Genomic DNA, 17928 nt, shown 5'->3' on the forward strand with positions numbered 1-17928 from the left:
GCGGTCTGGATTAGAAAGCATGTCTAATGATGAAAGGTTGAGCAAGCCAGGGCTTTTCTCTTTGGAGCAAAAGAGGATGAGATGAGACCTGGTTAGAGTGTATAAGATGACAAGAGACAGATTGGAAAGCCAGTGGCATTTCCCAGGGCAACATTGGCTAATGAGAGCTGATTGGAGAAAAGTATGGGGGGGTGCTGTAAAAGGTAGCTTTTTTTTATTAAACACCCAGAGAAAAGTGCACAGAATGCACTGTCAGAGGTGTTGGTAGAGGCAGATACACTTAAGAGACTACATGATAGTCACAAGGATGAAAGGAAAATGGAGGGCCACATGGAAAGGAACAGTTAGATTGACCTTGAAAATTAAAATGTCCGCAGAGTGTGGGCAGGAACTGTTCTATGTTCCGGAGGAGGTAGAGGCATTGATGAGCTCTCCTGGCTGTGATGTCTGCAAGGTTGGATCAGGACAGATAATTAGTGATCCACCTCTTGGTAGTCATCCTTCTCAATCTCAATACTGTTGATATGGACAAGCACACGTACACCACCCTCTTCCTGAAGTCAATGACGAGAGCTTTTGTTATGACGACACAGAGGGAAATGCTGTTGTCTTGACAGCACAGAAATCAATAGGACAGGCAGTTAGAGAATTGGGAAGCTTTTTTTTCCCCAAATAAATGAAAGTCGGAGAGGAAAGTAGGAAAACAAATTTCTAAAGTTTGGGATTGATGATGTTAACTGGTTTACTATTGTCACATGTACTGAGATATAGTGAAAAATTTAGCTTGTCATACCAATCATCCGAAACACAAGAGCTTTGACGTAGTACAAAGTGGAATAAAGTTTCACAGTTACAGAGAGAGTGCAGTGCAGTGCAGGCAAGGGCCACGATGAGGTGGGCCGGGAAGTCAAGAGTTCTTGATGGAAAGGCCTGAAACGTGGGGCTGATGCACACAAGTACATACACATACACACACCATTAATGTAACAGCTAAAGTGATGGGGGCAGAATGGATACACTGGGCTTGTTCTCCCAGGAGCTGAGTAGCCCGAGGCATGATCTGATGCAAGTATATTATATTACGAAATGCATAGTAGGGTAGAAAGTCGGAATCTTTTTACCATGGAAAATGATTTAAAATACACAAGGGCAAAGGTTTAAGTTGAGAAGGGAAACGTTTTAAAGGGGATTTCTGTGCAAAACTCTTAGGGACATACTGTATATAGCTCGGGTGCCCAAGTCTTTTGCACAGTACTGCATTTTGTCAATATGGAGCGGAGAGGGAATTTGTAAATCTGGCAGGAGCAAAGGATGTTGAGAATAGCAAGATTGGGGCACCGCGGGAGGGGTGTGGGTCAGGTGGCAGAGGAGTGCCGGGGCAGGGAGTGGCACGGGTGCAGACACACCCAGCCCTGAGACACCAGGCAAGGTCCTTTGATTCCAAACAACTGGTTTATTGATCATTACAGAATGTCTCTCTGGTGTTTCCTGCTCCCTCCACTAACCGTTCCCCTTTTGTCAACCACAATTCCCCTCTCCCTGCCCCTGTTCCACTCTCAGTCCACTATGGAGACCCATATCAGAATCACATTTATCATCACTCACATATGCCATGATTTTTTAAAATTTGCAGCAGCAGTACCGTGCAACACATAAAATTACTACAGTACTGTGCAAGAGTCGTAAGTTCCCTATCTGTACATAGAATTTCTGCACAATACTGTGTTTTTAAATAGACAGGAAACCGCTGCGATCTGGAACTTGCGGCCAGAGGAGATGGTGCTGAGGTACTTTGAAAAGCAATTAACCAAGAGAAGTGTAGAAGGATACAGCTCTAATGCGTACATGGGGTCAGTGCAGATGAACAAAAGGGCTAGCAGGAACGTAGTGGTCTGAAGGACCCATTTTTGTGCCTGTGGTTTTATTGAAGGAGCCATGTACTGTTCCCCTAACTTCTAGAATGTTCCATTTCTACTGATCGATCAATAAATAATAGAAAAGAAAAGCTACGTACACGAGGAATGCATTGCAAAATGCAGTGTGGTGGAAAGTACCAACAGGCAGAGCAAAAATAATCACAGCAGTATGGCAAAGAATACTTTCATCTCCAAATTCGACTGCTTACTTATGATATCCTCGTAGATGTTCTCTTCGGACAGCGTTTGGGGAAGTTTCTTCTCCATATCCTTAACACCTTGTCCGTGATTCTTCTCGTGACCTACAGGAGTCAGGAGGACCTTGAGACTGTCCACATCCTCAAATTCGAAGGACTTCCTACAAATAGAGAGTGAGTTGCAATGTTTGGAGTCAGGCTTGCAGTTCAGAGCTAAATGGGCTCGGAGAGGGGAGGGGAAAGAAAGAAACTGGATAGGCAGGGAAGAACACCAGGATAGGGGGAGCGAAGAAGGACAAAGAAAAGGAGGAAACAGTGGGAAGCCAAGGAAGGAGAGAAGGCAGGCAGGTACACAGGGGCACAAACGACCACGTCTAGCATCCTGAGTACAGCCCAAAAGTTCTGCTGTAATCCGTTCTCCACACCAATGACGTCAAACAAAATGTCACCAAGACTTCTAATGGGATACACAACCAGACACCCGGACCAAAAAAAAACAGATTTAATCCGAACCTCTTACGTGGCAAAAAAAATGGAAGCATATAGAGTGAGGATCGTAGTGGGACGTCAATTTCAAAGATTAAAGATCATGGCAGGAGCAAGTATGGCTGCTAAGATAGACAACTGGTCAGCTTGACGAAGAAATCTCTGAATACAACACTAAGGTGGTCGTGGAGGGATGGGGATAGGTACGGAGGTGATAATGGGAGGCACGAGACATACTGTATCTGTTGGAGAGGAAAGTTAGCGATGCACGAGAGAGAGAGAGTGATAGAGAGAGAGATAGAGAGATAGAGAGATAGAGAGAGAGAGAGATAGAGAGAGAGAGAGATAGAGAGAGAGAGAGAGATAGAGAGATAGAGAGATAGAGATAGAGATAGAGAGAGATAGAGAGAGATAGAGAGAGATAGAGAGAGATAGAGAGAGATAGAGAGAGAGAGAGAGATAGATAGAGAGAGAGAGATATAGAGAGAGAGAGATAGAGGGGAAAGTTGCATGGGGGAGGGTACAGTGGCAGGAGGGAGACAGAAGGGAAGAGAAACACAGGTGGAAGAGAAGGTCATGAGGAGAGACAGAAACAGAGAAACTGTGTCTATGGCATTCCTTGGAGTCACCCAACAGAGATGACCCTCCTAATCAGAGCAAGATTTCTGAGACATTATTATTATTCCAATGTGGAGATGGGTCTCACTTGGTCTTTTAACACATCGTATTCAAAGGTACATTCTGATAATTTGGGTGGCAAGTTCCAAGGTCTGTTATCATTCCATTGCTAGTTATGCCCCATAGTCATTCATAGATTTACACCTTTCCACCTGCATCTCCTTTACATTCATGTGTGGATTGTTGTTTTAATGTTCAGTGTGTATGATGGGGTCATCAATCAGTTCTCTCATCTGACCTGTTCTATTTCCCCCCTCGTGCAGCCTGACACAACGGTCCGTGTGGGCTGACAGGCCGCTGACTGCACTGGGTCAGCACTCCAGCTTTTAGTCTCCTCCTCTGTTGACACAAACCTGTTACTACTTCAGACGTGATCACTCGCACCCACTTCTGGGTGTGGATGAGGGCAATGATAAAACTGCAGTCTGTCACACAGCTGGGGCAGGATGGGGATTGTGCCTCACAAGGTGGCTGGGTGCTGGGGCAAGATGATCTGCTCCACCTGCCATCTCTGCAGCACTGACTCCTGCTTCTCCCAGACTGAATGTTCCTTCCCCGCCATGGGCCAGGGATTTCTGGAAGCTAGTGGGAATACTGCATTGCTCCCCCAACCACCCCACCCTCCACCAAGGATTTATGAAGATCATCTTTTATTCTTTTCTTCGGTCTACCAAGTGATCTCTTCCTTTGACAGAGCCCTCAACATTTAGCACTATTTATCACAACCAACAGAGGCCTAGTTCAACAGCTCATTAAAGTGGAAAGGTACAGTCAGTAATTTCTGAAATGTCATGGGAAAGGGAAGCACCAGACTGGGATTTCTCCTGCAGTTCTTTAATCCCATTCCCAAAGCAGGCTTCACATTTCCCACACTTCGATTCTGGACTAGCTACACCAGAATGAAATGTTGTTGCAGCAACCTGCAGCCTCCAGAGCAGTGATTTATCTTATCGAAGAGCCTCTGCACTTATTGTCAAATTATTTAATGTGGGTAAAGCTATTGAAAGTACCAGACAGATCAGGATATTGTTGACAGATTTTACCCACGCTTTACCTGGGAGAATCCACAGTTAAGTAGGTCTCTGCAACCCAGTAATTGGGCATTCATTGGTTAGGGAAACAGAAAGGAGGCTTGTGGATAAGAACGAGATTCCTGGATGGTTTGTCCCCAACCCTAACACCTGGGAGGCAACATCTCGGATTCACTCTACAGCATTCTTAAATGGGAGGGTGATCAGCCAGAGCTCATGGTCCACATCAGTACCAATGACATGGGTGGGATGGTGACGAGGCCCTGCAAAGTCAGTTCAGGGAGTTAGGTGCTAAGTTAAAGGACAGGACCTCCAGGGTTGCGATCTCACGACTGTTACCTGTGCCACGTGCTAGTGAGGCCAGATACAGTAAGGTCATAAAGTTTATCATAGACACAAAGTACTGCAGATGCTGGAAATCTAGAACAATACACACAATGTGCTAGAGGAGCCCAGCAGGTCAGGCAGCATCTATAGATGGGAACAAACAGTGGACATTTTGGGCTGAGATCCTTCATCAGCTTAGATCGTACTGTTTAACATGCGGCCAAGAAGCTGGGGCAGGAGGAACCAACTCGTACTGTAAAAGGACTAGATAGGATAGAAATTGTCCAATGTGCTCAGGAAAATTTCCTTAATCAGTACATAGAAGTCACATCTAGAGAGAATGCAGTACTAGATCTCCTATTAAGGAATAAGCCAGGGCAGGTTACAGATGTTTATGCAGGGGGAACACTTTGCATCTAGTGATTGTAATGCCATTAGTTTCAAAGTAATTATGGAAAAGGTCCTTGCGTTGAGATTCTATATTGGATAAACGCCAATTGAGTACAGAACTTGGCTGCTCCCATCAGAATAAAAGGCAAAGACAACCAGTTTAGGGAATGTTGGGTTTTGAGAGATATTGAGGCCCTGTGTAACAAAAAGGAGGTGCATAGCCAGTATAGGCAGGCAGGCAGGAACAAGTAAGATACTTGAGCACAAGAAATACAGGGAAACACTTAAGAAAAAAAATCTGGAGGGCTGAAAGAAGGTATGGAGTTGCTCTCGCAGACAAAGTGAAGAAGAATCCTAACAGCTTCTACAGATATATAAAGAGCAAAAGGATTGCAAGCGACAAAATTAGCCCTCTGTAAGATCACACTGGTAATCTGTGCATAGAGTCAAAAGAGACGTTAAGTGGATTCTTTGCAGTTGTATTCACTCAGGAGTTGGACACAGTAAATAGATGTGAGGAAATGCAGCAGCAAGGTTACAAATGAGGAAGTGTTTGCTGTCTTGGGGCAATTTAGGACAAATCCCGAGGACCTGCCAAAGCGTTCCCTCGGACCCTGTGGGATGCTAGTGCAGAAATTGCAGCAGCCTTAGAGATATTTAAAACATCCTTAGCCATGGGTGTGGTGCGGGAGGATTGCGGGGTAGTAATGCTGCTCCATTGTTTAAGAAAAGATCCAAGAATAAGCCAGGAAATTATAAGCCAGTGGGCCTGACATCAATAGTGGGAAAGTTATTAGAAGGTATTCTAAGAGACTGGATATATAGATATTTGAATAAACAGGGACTGATTGGGGATAGTCAACTTGGCTTCATGCGTGGTAAGTCACTTTTAACCAATCTTATAGAGTTTTTCAAGGAAGTTACCAGGAAAGTTGTAAAAGGCAAGGCAGTGAATGCTGTCTATATGGACTTTAGAAAGGCCTTCGACAAGGTCTCACATGGGAGGTTGGTCAAGAAGGTTCAGTCGCTTGACACTCAAGATGAGGTAGTAAATTGGATTGGACATTGGCTTCATAGAAGAAGCCAAGTGGTTATAGATGATTGCCTTTCTGACTGGAGTCCTCTGACTGGTGGTGTGTCACAGGGACTGGTGCTGGGTCCATTGTTCTGTGTCATTTACGTCAATAACCTGAATGCTAATACTGTTAACTGGATCAAATTTGCGGAGATCACCAAGATTGGTGGTGCAAAGGACAGCGAGGAAGATTATCAAGGCTTGCAGTAGGATCTGAATCAGCTGGAAAAATGTGCGGAAAAAAAGCCTGTTTTAAATTCCATCTGCCAAGTATGAGCTTTTGCACTTTGCAAAGGCCAGCCAGGGTGGGTCTTACACAGTGTAGGACACTGAGATATGAGGTAGAACAGAGGGATCTGGGACTACAGCTCCATAATTAATTGAGGTGGTGTCACAGGTAGATAGGGTCATAAAGAAAGCACATTTGTGACCCTAGCCGTTATCAATAATCATTAGAGATGGTCTGCCTGGTGTCAGTGGTTGCACAGCGAGAGCTTGTGATCTGCACCAGCTTCTCATATGACCATCCACCACCTGCTCCCATGGCTCCACGTGATCCTAATCAGCAGGTGGGGGGAGGGGCAACTAAGCAGGGGCTACACCTTGCCCAACGGTGACCTGCAGGCTAGCAGAGGGATGCAGCACCTTACACCTGCACTGGTAGAGATGCATCTCCACCCCACCCCATAGTCTTTATAAATCAGTGTTGAGTACAGGAGGGGTGTTATGTTGATATTGTAAAAGATGTTGGTGAGGCCTAATTTGGAGTATTGTGTGAAGTTTTGTTCACCTACTTACGGGAAAGATGTAAATAAGATTGAAAGAGTGCAGAGAAAATATACAAGGACGATGCCAGGACTTGAGGACCTGAATTTATTCCATACAACATAGATTGAGGGGAGATTTGATAGACGTATACAAAGTGGCTAGACACCCTGCAGGATGAAAAACAAGACCTGTCAAAGGGCGGATGAACCCTCTCGTAGGGTCAACGACCATCTAGCAAACACGTGCCGTGAAGCACGGAAAGGGCATCCCTTGCATCGACGCTTGCTCTGGTCATTCACTGCAACAGGACTTCCCCCAGCCGTCTTGGACCCCACCATGCTGCTGGATCCAGAAGGGGATGTTGAGAGGGTGGGTCTGGACCTGTGCAACCCCCTACTCACCTAAAATCCACTCACACACACACTGTTCCTTTCTGAGGAGTGGGGTATCCTCAACACACCCAAGTCCTGTAGCGACGGACAAGTGGCGAAGCGGTAGGCTTGACTAGCTAGGAGCTGTAGTCACAAGTCTGCATGCAGGGGGCAGGGGGCAGGGGGAGAGTGGTCTCACATGGATTACAGAGCGGAGATCCGGTGAGGCAGCACCCTCTGCGTCTGAGAAGCCCTGTTTAGGGAAGCACTGCTCACCCTATAATTAGAGAAGGGCCTAGACAAGGTGGCTCAAACAAAGCCCGCTCACACCAACCTGGCCAGTCTGCCGCAGCTGACGGGTCGTCCAGCGTTAGCAGTAAGAATCACAAGCAGAATCTGATTGTCGCCTCATGGAACGTATGAACTCTGTTGGACAATGCTAACTCAGATCGCCCAGAGAGACGCACTGCACTTGTTGCTCATGTGCTCAAGGACTACAGAGTGGACATTGCGGCCTTCCAGGGGTCCTGACTCGCTGGAGAGGGCGCGCATTGTGAAGAGAAAGGAGGGCACACATTCTTCTGGTCTGGCAGGCCCGAAGAAGAATGAAGAGAATCTGGTGTGTGCTTGGCTCGCAGCAAAGCTACCAACCTTGTCTGTTGCTGTAGATGACCGAATCCAGACCTTGCATACAGTTTTGCAAGGAAAACGCCACCTCACCATAGTCAATGTTTACGCCCCAACTCTGACTGATCCCAGTGAAGTCAAGGAGGCATCCTACAGTGAGCTGAAAACCACCATCAGTAGCGTGGCAACTTCCGATTAGCTGCTGTTGCTGGGGGACTTTAATGCTCAGGTTGGCAAGGAGTCCACTGTGTGTGATTGGACGCCAAGGGGTTGGCAACAGTAACAGTAATAGTCTACTGCTCCTCTCGATGTGCACAGAATTCAAACTGTGCATTACTAACAGACTGTTCAGATTGCCAGACAAGCTCAACTGCACATGGATGCATCCACGATCTAAAAGTTGGCATCTCATTGACTATGTCATCACCGGACAACAAGACATCTCTGACGTTCGTATCACCAGAGTTAAGCGTGGAGTTGAGTGCTCAGCTGATCATCAAATGGTGTGGTCGGATCTATGTCTATCGATCAAACCTCCACGCAGACTGGATGCTGCCAAACCACCCAAAAAGCTGAGCACCACCAAACTGAAACATCGTGAGTGTGCTGATGCCCTGAAATCCTCTATGGAAACTGCCCTAAGCAGACTGGTTGAGAATCCACCAGACGATATTACTGAGCACTGGAATGCCTTCAAAGGAACGGTCTACAGTGCTGCCCAGGACACCTTGGGGAAAGTCAAGCACAGGCATCAGGACTGGTTTGATGAGAGAACCAATCTGTGCAAGAGCTTCTAAGAGCTAAGGCAGCTGCACACCAGGCTCTTCTTCGACACCCAAACTCAAGTTCCAAAAAACGTGCTTTTTTGAGTGTAAAATCAACTTTGCAGAGGCAGCTCAGGGCTATGAAAGACCAATGGTGGGCGAACAAGGCCAAGGAGTTACAAGCCTTCGCTGACTGTAATGACTCAAGAAGCTTCTCTGAAGCAATCAAGGTTGTGTATGGTCCATCAAAACAAGGCGCCTCACAACTCCTGAGCAAGGACAGTACATCCATCTTCACTGAGAAGTCAGAGCACATGAAAAGATGGCAAGAACACTTCCACGAGCTGCTGAACAGACCAGGAACCTTCACCGATGAAGCACTGGACAGAGTACACCCTCGACCCATACTGTTCGAGATAGATGCTCCTCCTACTCTTCACAAGGTCATCAAAGCCATCAAGCAGTTAAAACTCAACAAAGCACCAGGACTTGACCGGGTCGCAGCCGAGATCTACCAGTATGATGGTCATACACTGACATCATGCCTGCACCAGCTGTTCACAAAGTTGGGGGGAGCTGCAGAACTACCACAAGACTTCAAGATGCATCAATCGTGACCATCTACAAGAACAAGGGAGACTAGAGAAACTTCAACAATTACCGTGGCATCTCTCATCTGTCAGTTGCAGGAAAATGCCTTGCGAAGATCATCCTTAGACACTTGATGTCCAACATCAGTGACAACATCCTTCCAGAAAGCCAGTGTGGTTTTCAAACAGGCCGTAGTACAGTGGACATGATCTTTTCACTGAGGCAGCTCCAGGAGAAATGTGTTGAGCAGCAGAGAAGTCTCTATGTCACATTTGTTGATCTAACCAAAGCGTTTGACACTGTTGGTAGAGATGGCCTGTGGAAGCTCCTACCAAAATTTGGTTGCCCCACCCCCCCCACACCTAACCAACATCATCTGTCAGTTCCACGAAGGCATGGAAGGCCGCATCAACATGTGTGGTGAGTTGTCAGACCCATGTTCCATCAGCAACGGCGTGAAACAGGGTTGTGTTCTGGCTCCTACTCTGTTTGGACTATTCTTCACTACTGTTCTTCAGGATGCCACATCAGACCTGAAGTTAGGGGTCTTCCTACAAACAAGGGCTGATGGCGGGCTCCTCAACCTTACAAGATTGAGAGCAAAAACAAAAGTCAGGAACATTGTGGTGCATGAGCTACAGTTTGCTGATGACTGTGCACTGGTTACCCATTCTCTCGAACATTTACAGGAGATCACCAGTTGCTTTGCCAGTGCAGCCAAAAGCTTCAGACTGACAATCAGCCTGAAAAAGACGGAAGTTTTGTACCAACCGGCTCCTGGCTCAAGCTACGAAGAACCAACTGTCCTCATTGATAACACTCGTCTCAATGCTGTCAACAAGTTTTGCTGCCTGGGCAGCAGCATAATAGCAGCCTCAGCTTCTCTGCATGTAGATTGAGTCAAGAACCAGAAAAGTCTGCTTTGTCTTTGGTCAGCTGAAAGATTGAGTTTGGTCACAGAACATCAGGTTGGCCCCCAAGTGCAAGGTATACAGGGCCGTTGTCATATCAACCTTGTTATACGGATGTAAGACAAGGTGCCCATATCAGAGACACTTACGCCAGCTTGACCAACTGCAGCAGCGTTACCTACGTTCTCTGATGGAGATCACCTGGCGAGACAAGGTCTCCAATACCGAGGTCCTCTCTCAAGCCGGAATGCCAGCAGTTTCAACCTTGGTGATGTCAGCCCAACTGCGCTGGGCAGGACATGTCGGAATGCCTGGCGGAAGCCTGCCCAAGGACATCTTGTACGGCCGACTGTCCAGTGGTACCCAAAAACGAGGAGGCCAGCGACTATGGTACAAGGATGTTCTGCACAGGAGCCTCAAGAAAGCTGACATTGCCCCAACATGGGAGGATCTGGCTCAAGATCGCTCACAGTGGAGGGACACCATCAGAAAAGTTGTGGACGCTGCTGAGAACAAGCTCAACAAGGCAACAGAGGAAAGGCACAGGAAGTGCCACAACAGAGCTTCTGCCCCTGCTGCCCCTCCAGGCCTCACCTGCCAAGTATGTGGCAAGCAGTCCTGTACAGCCACTCCAGGACGCACATATCAAACCCCACTAACTGATTGAAAGGAACCATCATCATCCTATGGGATGGATAGCTAGAAGAGAAAGAAGACAACGATGACAAAGTTTGATCTACACCGGGGTAAATGCAAGCAGACTTTTTCTGCTGAGGTTGGGCGAGACTACAACTAGATTAAGGGTGAAAGGTGAAATGTTTTAATGGAGCATGAGGGAGAACTTCTTCACTCAGAGGGTGGGGAAGAGTGCGGAACGAGCTGCCAATGCAAGTGGTGGATCTGGGGTCGACTTCAGCATTTAAGAGAAATTTAGATGGGTAGATGGGTGGGAGGGGTACGGGGGGCTATGGTCTGGGCAGATTAATGTTACAGCACAGATTGGATAACCTCAAGGACCTGTTTCTGTATTGTGACTCTCTGCATCTAGTGAATGCACACGAAGGCTATTCAATTATGGAGAGTAAACACAGACAAGTAGGCCACTAATTGACAATTCCAGGAGCTGGCAGAACAGAGATTCATAATTTTGAATCTTCCTGTTTGCTCATCGCTGTCCCAGCCAAGCTTAGCAAAACAGTGACTCACGGAGACATGGTCTGTCTCCTTGGCACGAGGAACCATTAGATCACATAACCAGAAAGGAAGCAGAATACTAGGATTTCACCCATGCTGATCCACTGGAACTGCTAAACAATCTAGGTTTCCGCATACACCAGGACCTTGCAACATGGCATAATGAAAAAATCACCAGCTAGATTCACGTGGGAATCTTAATGCAATGAAGCTTCCTGAGATTCTTAAAAAGGCCAGTTTTCATGCAAAATATAACACCAACCTTTATGCATTTGGTCATTTGCTCGGGACACTGCATGGTCAAGGAGATGAAGAGCCATCTCATTGAAAGGAAAGGTAGAAGGACTTAGGAACAAATGTTCAGGTGGCTGAAGGCAGGAGTCCAAAGGTGAACGAAGATGGGGACCATGCGGAAAAGGCCACGACTAGAATGCAAACACTCTGGGGCTGGACAGTAGTAGAAGCCATGGAGCTGGAGTGATTGGGAGGAGTGAACCTATCTGAAAAAACGTGACAGCTGCAACACAGGACCCCCTAGGGTATCGGAAACAAGAGTTTCTACCAGTGCTGGGAATCTTGAACAACACACGCAAAATGCTGGAAGAACTCAGCAAGTCAGGCAGCAACTATGGAGGGGAACAAAGAGTAGATGTTTTGGGATGAGACCCTTCTACAGGACTGGGAGGGAAAGGGGGCAGAGGTCAGAATAAGAAAGTGGTGGGGTGAGGAAGAAGTACAAGCTGGCAGGAGTTGGGTCAAACCAGTTGGCAGGGATCCGGGTAGATGGGGAGGGGGAATGAATTAAGAAGCTGGGAAGTGTTAGGCCGAGGAGGTAAACCTAATAGGCGAAGATAGGAGAGGATGGTGGCCCATGGAAGAGCATGGAGGTGGGCACCAGAGGAATGTGATGGGCAGGTAAAGGGAACCAGATTGGGGAATGAAAAAAGGGAGAAGGGAGAGGGTAGAAATTACCGGAGGTTCGACAAACTGATGTCCAAGCCATCAGTCTGGAGGTTACCTAGACGGAATATGAGATGTTGCTTTGCCAATCTGGGTGTGGCTCATCGTAGCGGTAGAGGAGGCCATGGACAAACATGTCGGAATGGGAACGGGAAATCAAATTGAAATGGGTAGCCACCAGGAAATCCCGCCTGTTGTAGTGGACGGAGTGGAAGAGTTTGACAAAGCAGTCCCCCGATCTACCTTGGGTCTCACTGATAGAGAGTAGAGGATTTCATGGAGACAGCACCAGGAGCAGCAGATACAGTAGCTACTGGGACATCCTGCCTTTTGCAATGGATGGAGCCACTGGGATATCCGGCACTTTGTGGCAGCCAGATTGTAATGGGGAACAAGGAAGTGGAGAATAAGATAGCTAAAGTGCTTTGTGGAACACTGATCTTTGCTTTAATAGCAACAGAATGAAACAGGGGGTCAGAAATATCTTGACACTCAAAATCTGGTAATCACCATTAAACCATATGCAACATGTAGGTCGAATATGCAATGAGCAACAATCAAATAGAATAAGTGAACAGAACCAACTAAGGTGACACACCGGTGTTGTCAGCTTTCTCATTATCCACCCACGTAATCATCTGGAACTTTAGCAATCACATCACCTTTGCCTGGCATTCACTGATATCTTTCAGCCAATATTGATCTGTAACAATCTACATCTGAAAACAGTAAATTCTACAGAAATAATAGGCTCGGAAATGAGTGGCGATCAGCCTACCTTTTTGCCTTTATTAGTTGTGATTCAGTCCCAGGTGTCCTTGCTGAAGGAGGTGGGTGCGTTGGCAGTGGGGGTGCATTTCCTCTTGGGGACATCCCCTTCACTTGAGAGGCAGAGCCAGAATTTTTATCTACAGCATACTTAAATGTCCGACGAGGTTTGGGAACGGGATTAATCCCACACGACTCCGCTGTTTCTTCAGAATCCGCGCTGTACACATTCTCTGCATTCCTGGTGCCAGTATCGCTGACCTTAAAATTTGACAAATCCAAGTCTTTTTCAGTTGAACTAGAACTTTCTCGCTTCCTTTTCAGCTCTGAGGCAGATACTGCATTTTGATCCTGCGGAATGTCTTGAATCTTCTTCCAAAATTTCTGCGATGTATAAAAATTTCCTGGAGGTAGCAACTTTGCAGAGTCTGGAGTCTTCTTGGCCAAGTTCTCCAGTTTCTTTGTTTGAGAGAGGACAGAGGACAACACTCTTGTATTCGGTTCTCCTCCATTTTTGTCAACAGTACTTTTTACCTTTTGGTCACTTGCATTCCATCCTTCCCTGAAGTCCAGGCCCAGGCTTTTTGCTTTCACTAGGCCCCTCTTATTGTTGTCCACTAGACTCTCAGTTTTTGCATCTGAAGGAAACGAACACTCATGCTCCGAAGGAAAAGCACCATCCGTCTGCTTGTTTGGGCTGCGAACAACATTGGATTTCCCCTCCCATTGCAAAATTTTTTGTTTAATATTCACGCCATGGTGCCGGGAAGTAACACGCTCGCCAAGATTTGGGGCACTATCTGATGAGTGCATTTTCTTTGGTAAATTCTTCACCGCTTGTCCATTTTGAATGGCAACCCCCCTCCCCGATGCTTTGTGTCTGGGCAGCTGCGGGTCATTTGGCCCTGTTCTGCTTGAACCAATGTCCCCTGCGAGCGCTGGCTTTCCCGATAGAGGAGTCTGTGGTTCTAACTTGGGAACCTCAGAGGGTCTAGCCTTCTCCAGATTCTTGGTCAGAGGCCAGTTGTATTTCCAGAGAGTCTTGCTGGTTGTAGTACAAGACCTCTGGCTCAGGGAGTCTTCGATTTTTTTCACTATGTTCTTGACACTGCCAAAACAAAAACATATGACTGTATTAAAACCTGATTAGTCACCCTGTTGACTAAGAGGCGCAATAGCAAGAGGGAAAAATTGGCAGCTCAGTGTCAAAAGGGACTACTACTTGGCAGGGGAATGGGAAAATGAAGCCAAGGAATAAGAATTGATCACATGACAATCAGCAACATCTGAGTTGGCAGATCTGCCGGACAACATTCAGCTCATGTGCAAAGCAGAGAGGGAAAACTACAGAGTTACCGGAACAGAGGTGACCGAGTATTTTAAAAAAATCACAGGAAACTGACAAAATATTGAAACACAAAGTTTTTGAAGTACATGGGGAGACAGGTAGCAGAAAAAAAACATTTACAATCATTTCTGAACTCCATTCAGCTTTCCATTTTGTATTTTTTCTCAAATAGATGAAACTTCCCTCACTAAGTTTCACAGCAAATCTCCTACATTGTTTTCCTCAATGAGGCAGTGAGGCCACAACACTAATGGATAGGTAGCAGGAATTAACATTTAGACCTTGTGAAAGGCATGGCACAGAAGTATTGATACTAGGTGAGGAGGGGTTCAGAAGCTGCCTGCTGGAAGGGAGTAAAGTAACAGTGGAAACCCGTAAATTGTAAATTACTATCGTCACACACACAGTGAACAAACACGGTTTTGCATGCCTTCCCTACAAGATAGTTCCACTACATCAGTGCATGGAGGTAGTACAAGGGAAAAAGCAATAACACGGCATCATTAATAAAGTGCTTCCGTTACAGGGGAAGTGCAAAGGAGGCAGGCAATAAGGTACGAGGCCACAAAGAGGTAGATTGTGAGGTCAAAGGTCCACCTCATCATTCAAGAGGTTCATCCAAGAACCTTATAAATGCAGGATATAAGCCGTCTTTGGGCCTGGTGGGCTGTGTTTTCAGGATTCTGTATACTCAGCCCTTTGGGCGGTGGGGGGGGGGTAGGAGAAGGGGAGAAGGGGAAAGAGGAAAGAATGGTCAGTGTGGGGTCTTTGATTATGTTGCCTGCTTTACCGGGGTACTGAGAAATTCAGACAGAGGTCACTGAGGGCAGGCTGGTTTCCGGGAGATGCTGAACTGTGTCCTTTACTCCGTACTCTCAGGCAGAGCAGTTGCCATACCGAGCCATTGTACATCCAGACAGGATGCTTTCTGTAAAAACTGGTGAGGGACGACAAGGACACCCCACTTTGTGTAGCCACATCGGGAGGAGAGTAAAGGGCTATATCAAGTCAAGCACACAGCGGGCAGTGGGATGTAGACCACCTGTAACTCTCTGCTGCCGCCTCAAATCCGTGCACAAGGCAGCAGTATCAGAGTTGCCATCCCTTCACTGCCTTACCCTCCAGGCAGGCAGGGAACTACAGAATGAGATTTGTTTCCCCTCTTCGTCCCGTCTTGGAAATATTACCTTGTGCTGATATGATTTTCAGGTCACCATAGCCCCCAGGGTGGGGGTGGGGTGTGGGAAGGGGTGAAAAGTGGAGGTGCAGTGATGACACAGGACCCCGTGTTCCACAGCGCAAAGCATTCTCACTTGCTGTCTACTCACTCATCATCCTGAGCAGCTCCTCATGCACCTCTGGGCCTAGAGAATGCATCGCAAGCATTTTTGGTTGACACTGTGATTAACTCCAACAGAAAATCCAAAGCAACAAGAAAAATGTAAATTGGCCCTTCCTCAGCTTTAAGTAATCATTACTGTGGCTTACTCCAGGGAAGAGTGTTAGAACGAGCTCAGTAGGTTTCACAGAGGGTAGCTGCCATTGCTTGAAGGGGGATGGGGTGGGAATGAGGGGATTGTTGAGGGTGGTTTGGAAGGAGGAGATGGGAGGGGCAAGGGACATGTTTACCCTGTGACTGGTGGGTAAAGTTTCAAGAGATCCAAAGACCCAAGTTGAAACTAAACTGCAACAGCTCAGATTATTCCATAATTTGCTTACAATACACTGCCAGAAACCATTCCATCCGTCAGTACATCAGCTCACTTCCTGCAGCCTATTATCTCCCTCACATCCATTAGCATTCCCCAGTTCTCCTATCATCTGCCCACACTAGGGGCACTTTAGAGCAACCAACCACCTTCTGAGCTGCAGGTCTTTGGAACATGTGAGGACACTGGAACGCCCAGCGTCCACCCTCGTAGTCACATGGGGAACACACAAACTCCACACACAGTCAGCACCAAAGTTCACAACTCAACCTAGGCCAAGGAGGCAGCAAAACTACTTGCTACACCAAAAAAAAAACAAACAAATTGCAGGAAAGATTCTGTGGGTCGAGTGGCATCTGTGGAGGAAGGAGGGGTGGTTGGCAGTTTGGGTGGAGACACTGCAACGTGACTACCCACAGCACCACTGCGCTAGCTGAAATTCAGGATGAGTAGGCTGAAATGTACAATCTACCAGCTGCAGCAGCAAAAACACACCACTGACTCCCCACCGGAGGGGAAATCTGTCCCATTACTCCTGCTGACCCACTAAGGTGATCGACATAAGTACCACCCCAGTCCTGGGTGAATGAGGGATAGTCAATAAAACACTGCCCATGTATTGCAACAAATCTGGTTATGAGATTGACAGAAAGCACAATGCCTCAGATGAACTGACCTGCCAGAACCCAGGGGATTGAGGGGCTCCTTAGAAGCTGTCCCAAGCCTGCTCCTACTCATTACTCCATCTCCTGAGAACTCCCACGGTCACCTGGAAGGGAAGGACACAAAGTGCTGTTTAAACAGGAACAATGTCAGCTAAGGATAAAACACCAAGCAGAGGTCGTCTTGGCAGCAGTGGTAACAGGGCAGCCACATTCTTGTAAGGAGGTGTCCCCAACTAAAAGTGGCAACTTGTACCTCTTCAGCAATTGAAAGCCCATGCTAGTGTACAGTCAGATCTGGGCAACATTCACGAATGCAGAACAGAGTGCCGGAGGGATTCAACAGGTCAAACAGCATCAGGGGCCACAGAAAGTGTGATGCTAACAGTTTGAGTTAAGACCCTTCGCCTGCAACAAGTTTGCAACACAAAAAACAAGACAACTTACACCTTACCTACTCCCCCAACCCCCACACTCCCACAGGTGCTGCCTGACCCGCTGAGTTTTGGGTCTAAACTCCAGCGCTGCCTTTTACTTCCATCAACGTTCAAAAAACAGGCTGATAACAGGCAGTGAATTCACAATGCGCTGGAGGAACTCATCAGGTCAGGCAGGGAACTGAAGAGCAAATCCGTATCGAGACAGGTAATCTATGGACCCTGCTCCATGGGGAGGGTAAAATAGCAGAAAGCAAGATGGACTGTGACTATGACCACACCCTCAGCATCCAGTTACACAGGTCCTGCTGAAACGGACACTTCCTTCTACTGATAAAAATCTCAATGAGGAATCAAACCAGGAACATCATAAACTAGTTCACCAACAGGGAGTCACGGGCGAGGCTGGGAGCACAGGCGACCGAGTGAAAGTGCAGGAGAGGAGAGTGAGAACATCATGAACTTACGTTGAACTCCGAGGGTAACAAGTCTTGCTTTCCATGGCACTACGCAAGTTGTGTGAGTGTTGAATTTTGCTAGGGCAGGAATTCGCCTTCTCTGGACTTTGCAGCAATGCCTGAGAGTCTTATAATATCATAAACCATGCAGGTAGACCATTCGGGCCTCTACATCCATGCTGACCAGTGAGCACAGATCCATATTAATCCTATCTTCCAGCACTTGGCCCATTGCCCTCTATGCCTCGGTGATTCAAGTG

At 47.0% G+C, this 17928-nt stretch overlaps 1 protein-coding gene across 6 annotated transcripts in view; it reads right to left on the bottom strand.

The window, feature by feature from the left end:
- Window positions 1-17928, bottom strand: part of LOC140195242 (DENN domain-containing protein 2C-like) — a 164566-nt gene that overhangs the window by 93029 nt on the left and 53609 nt on the right. For 5 of the 6 annotated variants that reach the window (XM_072253264.1, XM_072253263.1, XM_072253266.1 and 2 more), the window contains 3 exons: window positions 16788-16880; window positions 13065-14162; window positions 2126-2274 (listed from right to left, as the gene is read on the bottom strand). In XM_072253264.1, coding sequence (XP_072109365.1) covers window positions 2126-2274; window positions 13065-14162; window positions 16788-16849 — 1309 coding nt within the window. In that variant the 5' untranslated portion in view covers window positions 16850-16880. The remainder of the gene's footprint in view (window positions 1-2125; window positions 2275-13064; window positions 14163-16787; window positions 16881-17928) is intronic. The other variant, XM_072253267.1, reaches the window with a different exon arrangement.

The sequence above is a fragment of the Mobula birostris genome, chromosome 3, assembly GCF_030028105.1.
Source record: "Mobula birostris isolate sMobBir1 chromosome 3, sMobBir1.hap1, whole genome shotgun sequence".
In the NCBI taxonomy this organism is placed as follows: Eukaryota; Metazoa; Chordata; class Chondrichthyes; order Myliobatiformes; family Myliobatidae; genus Mobula; species Mobula birostris.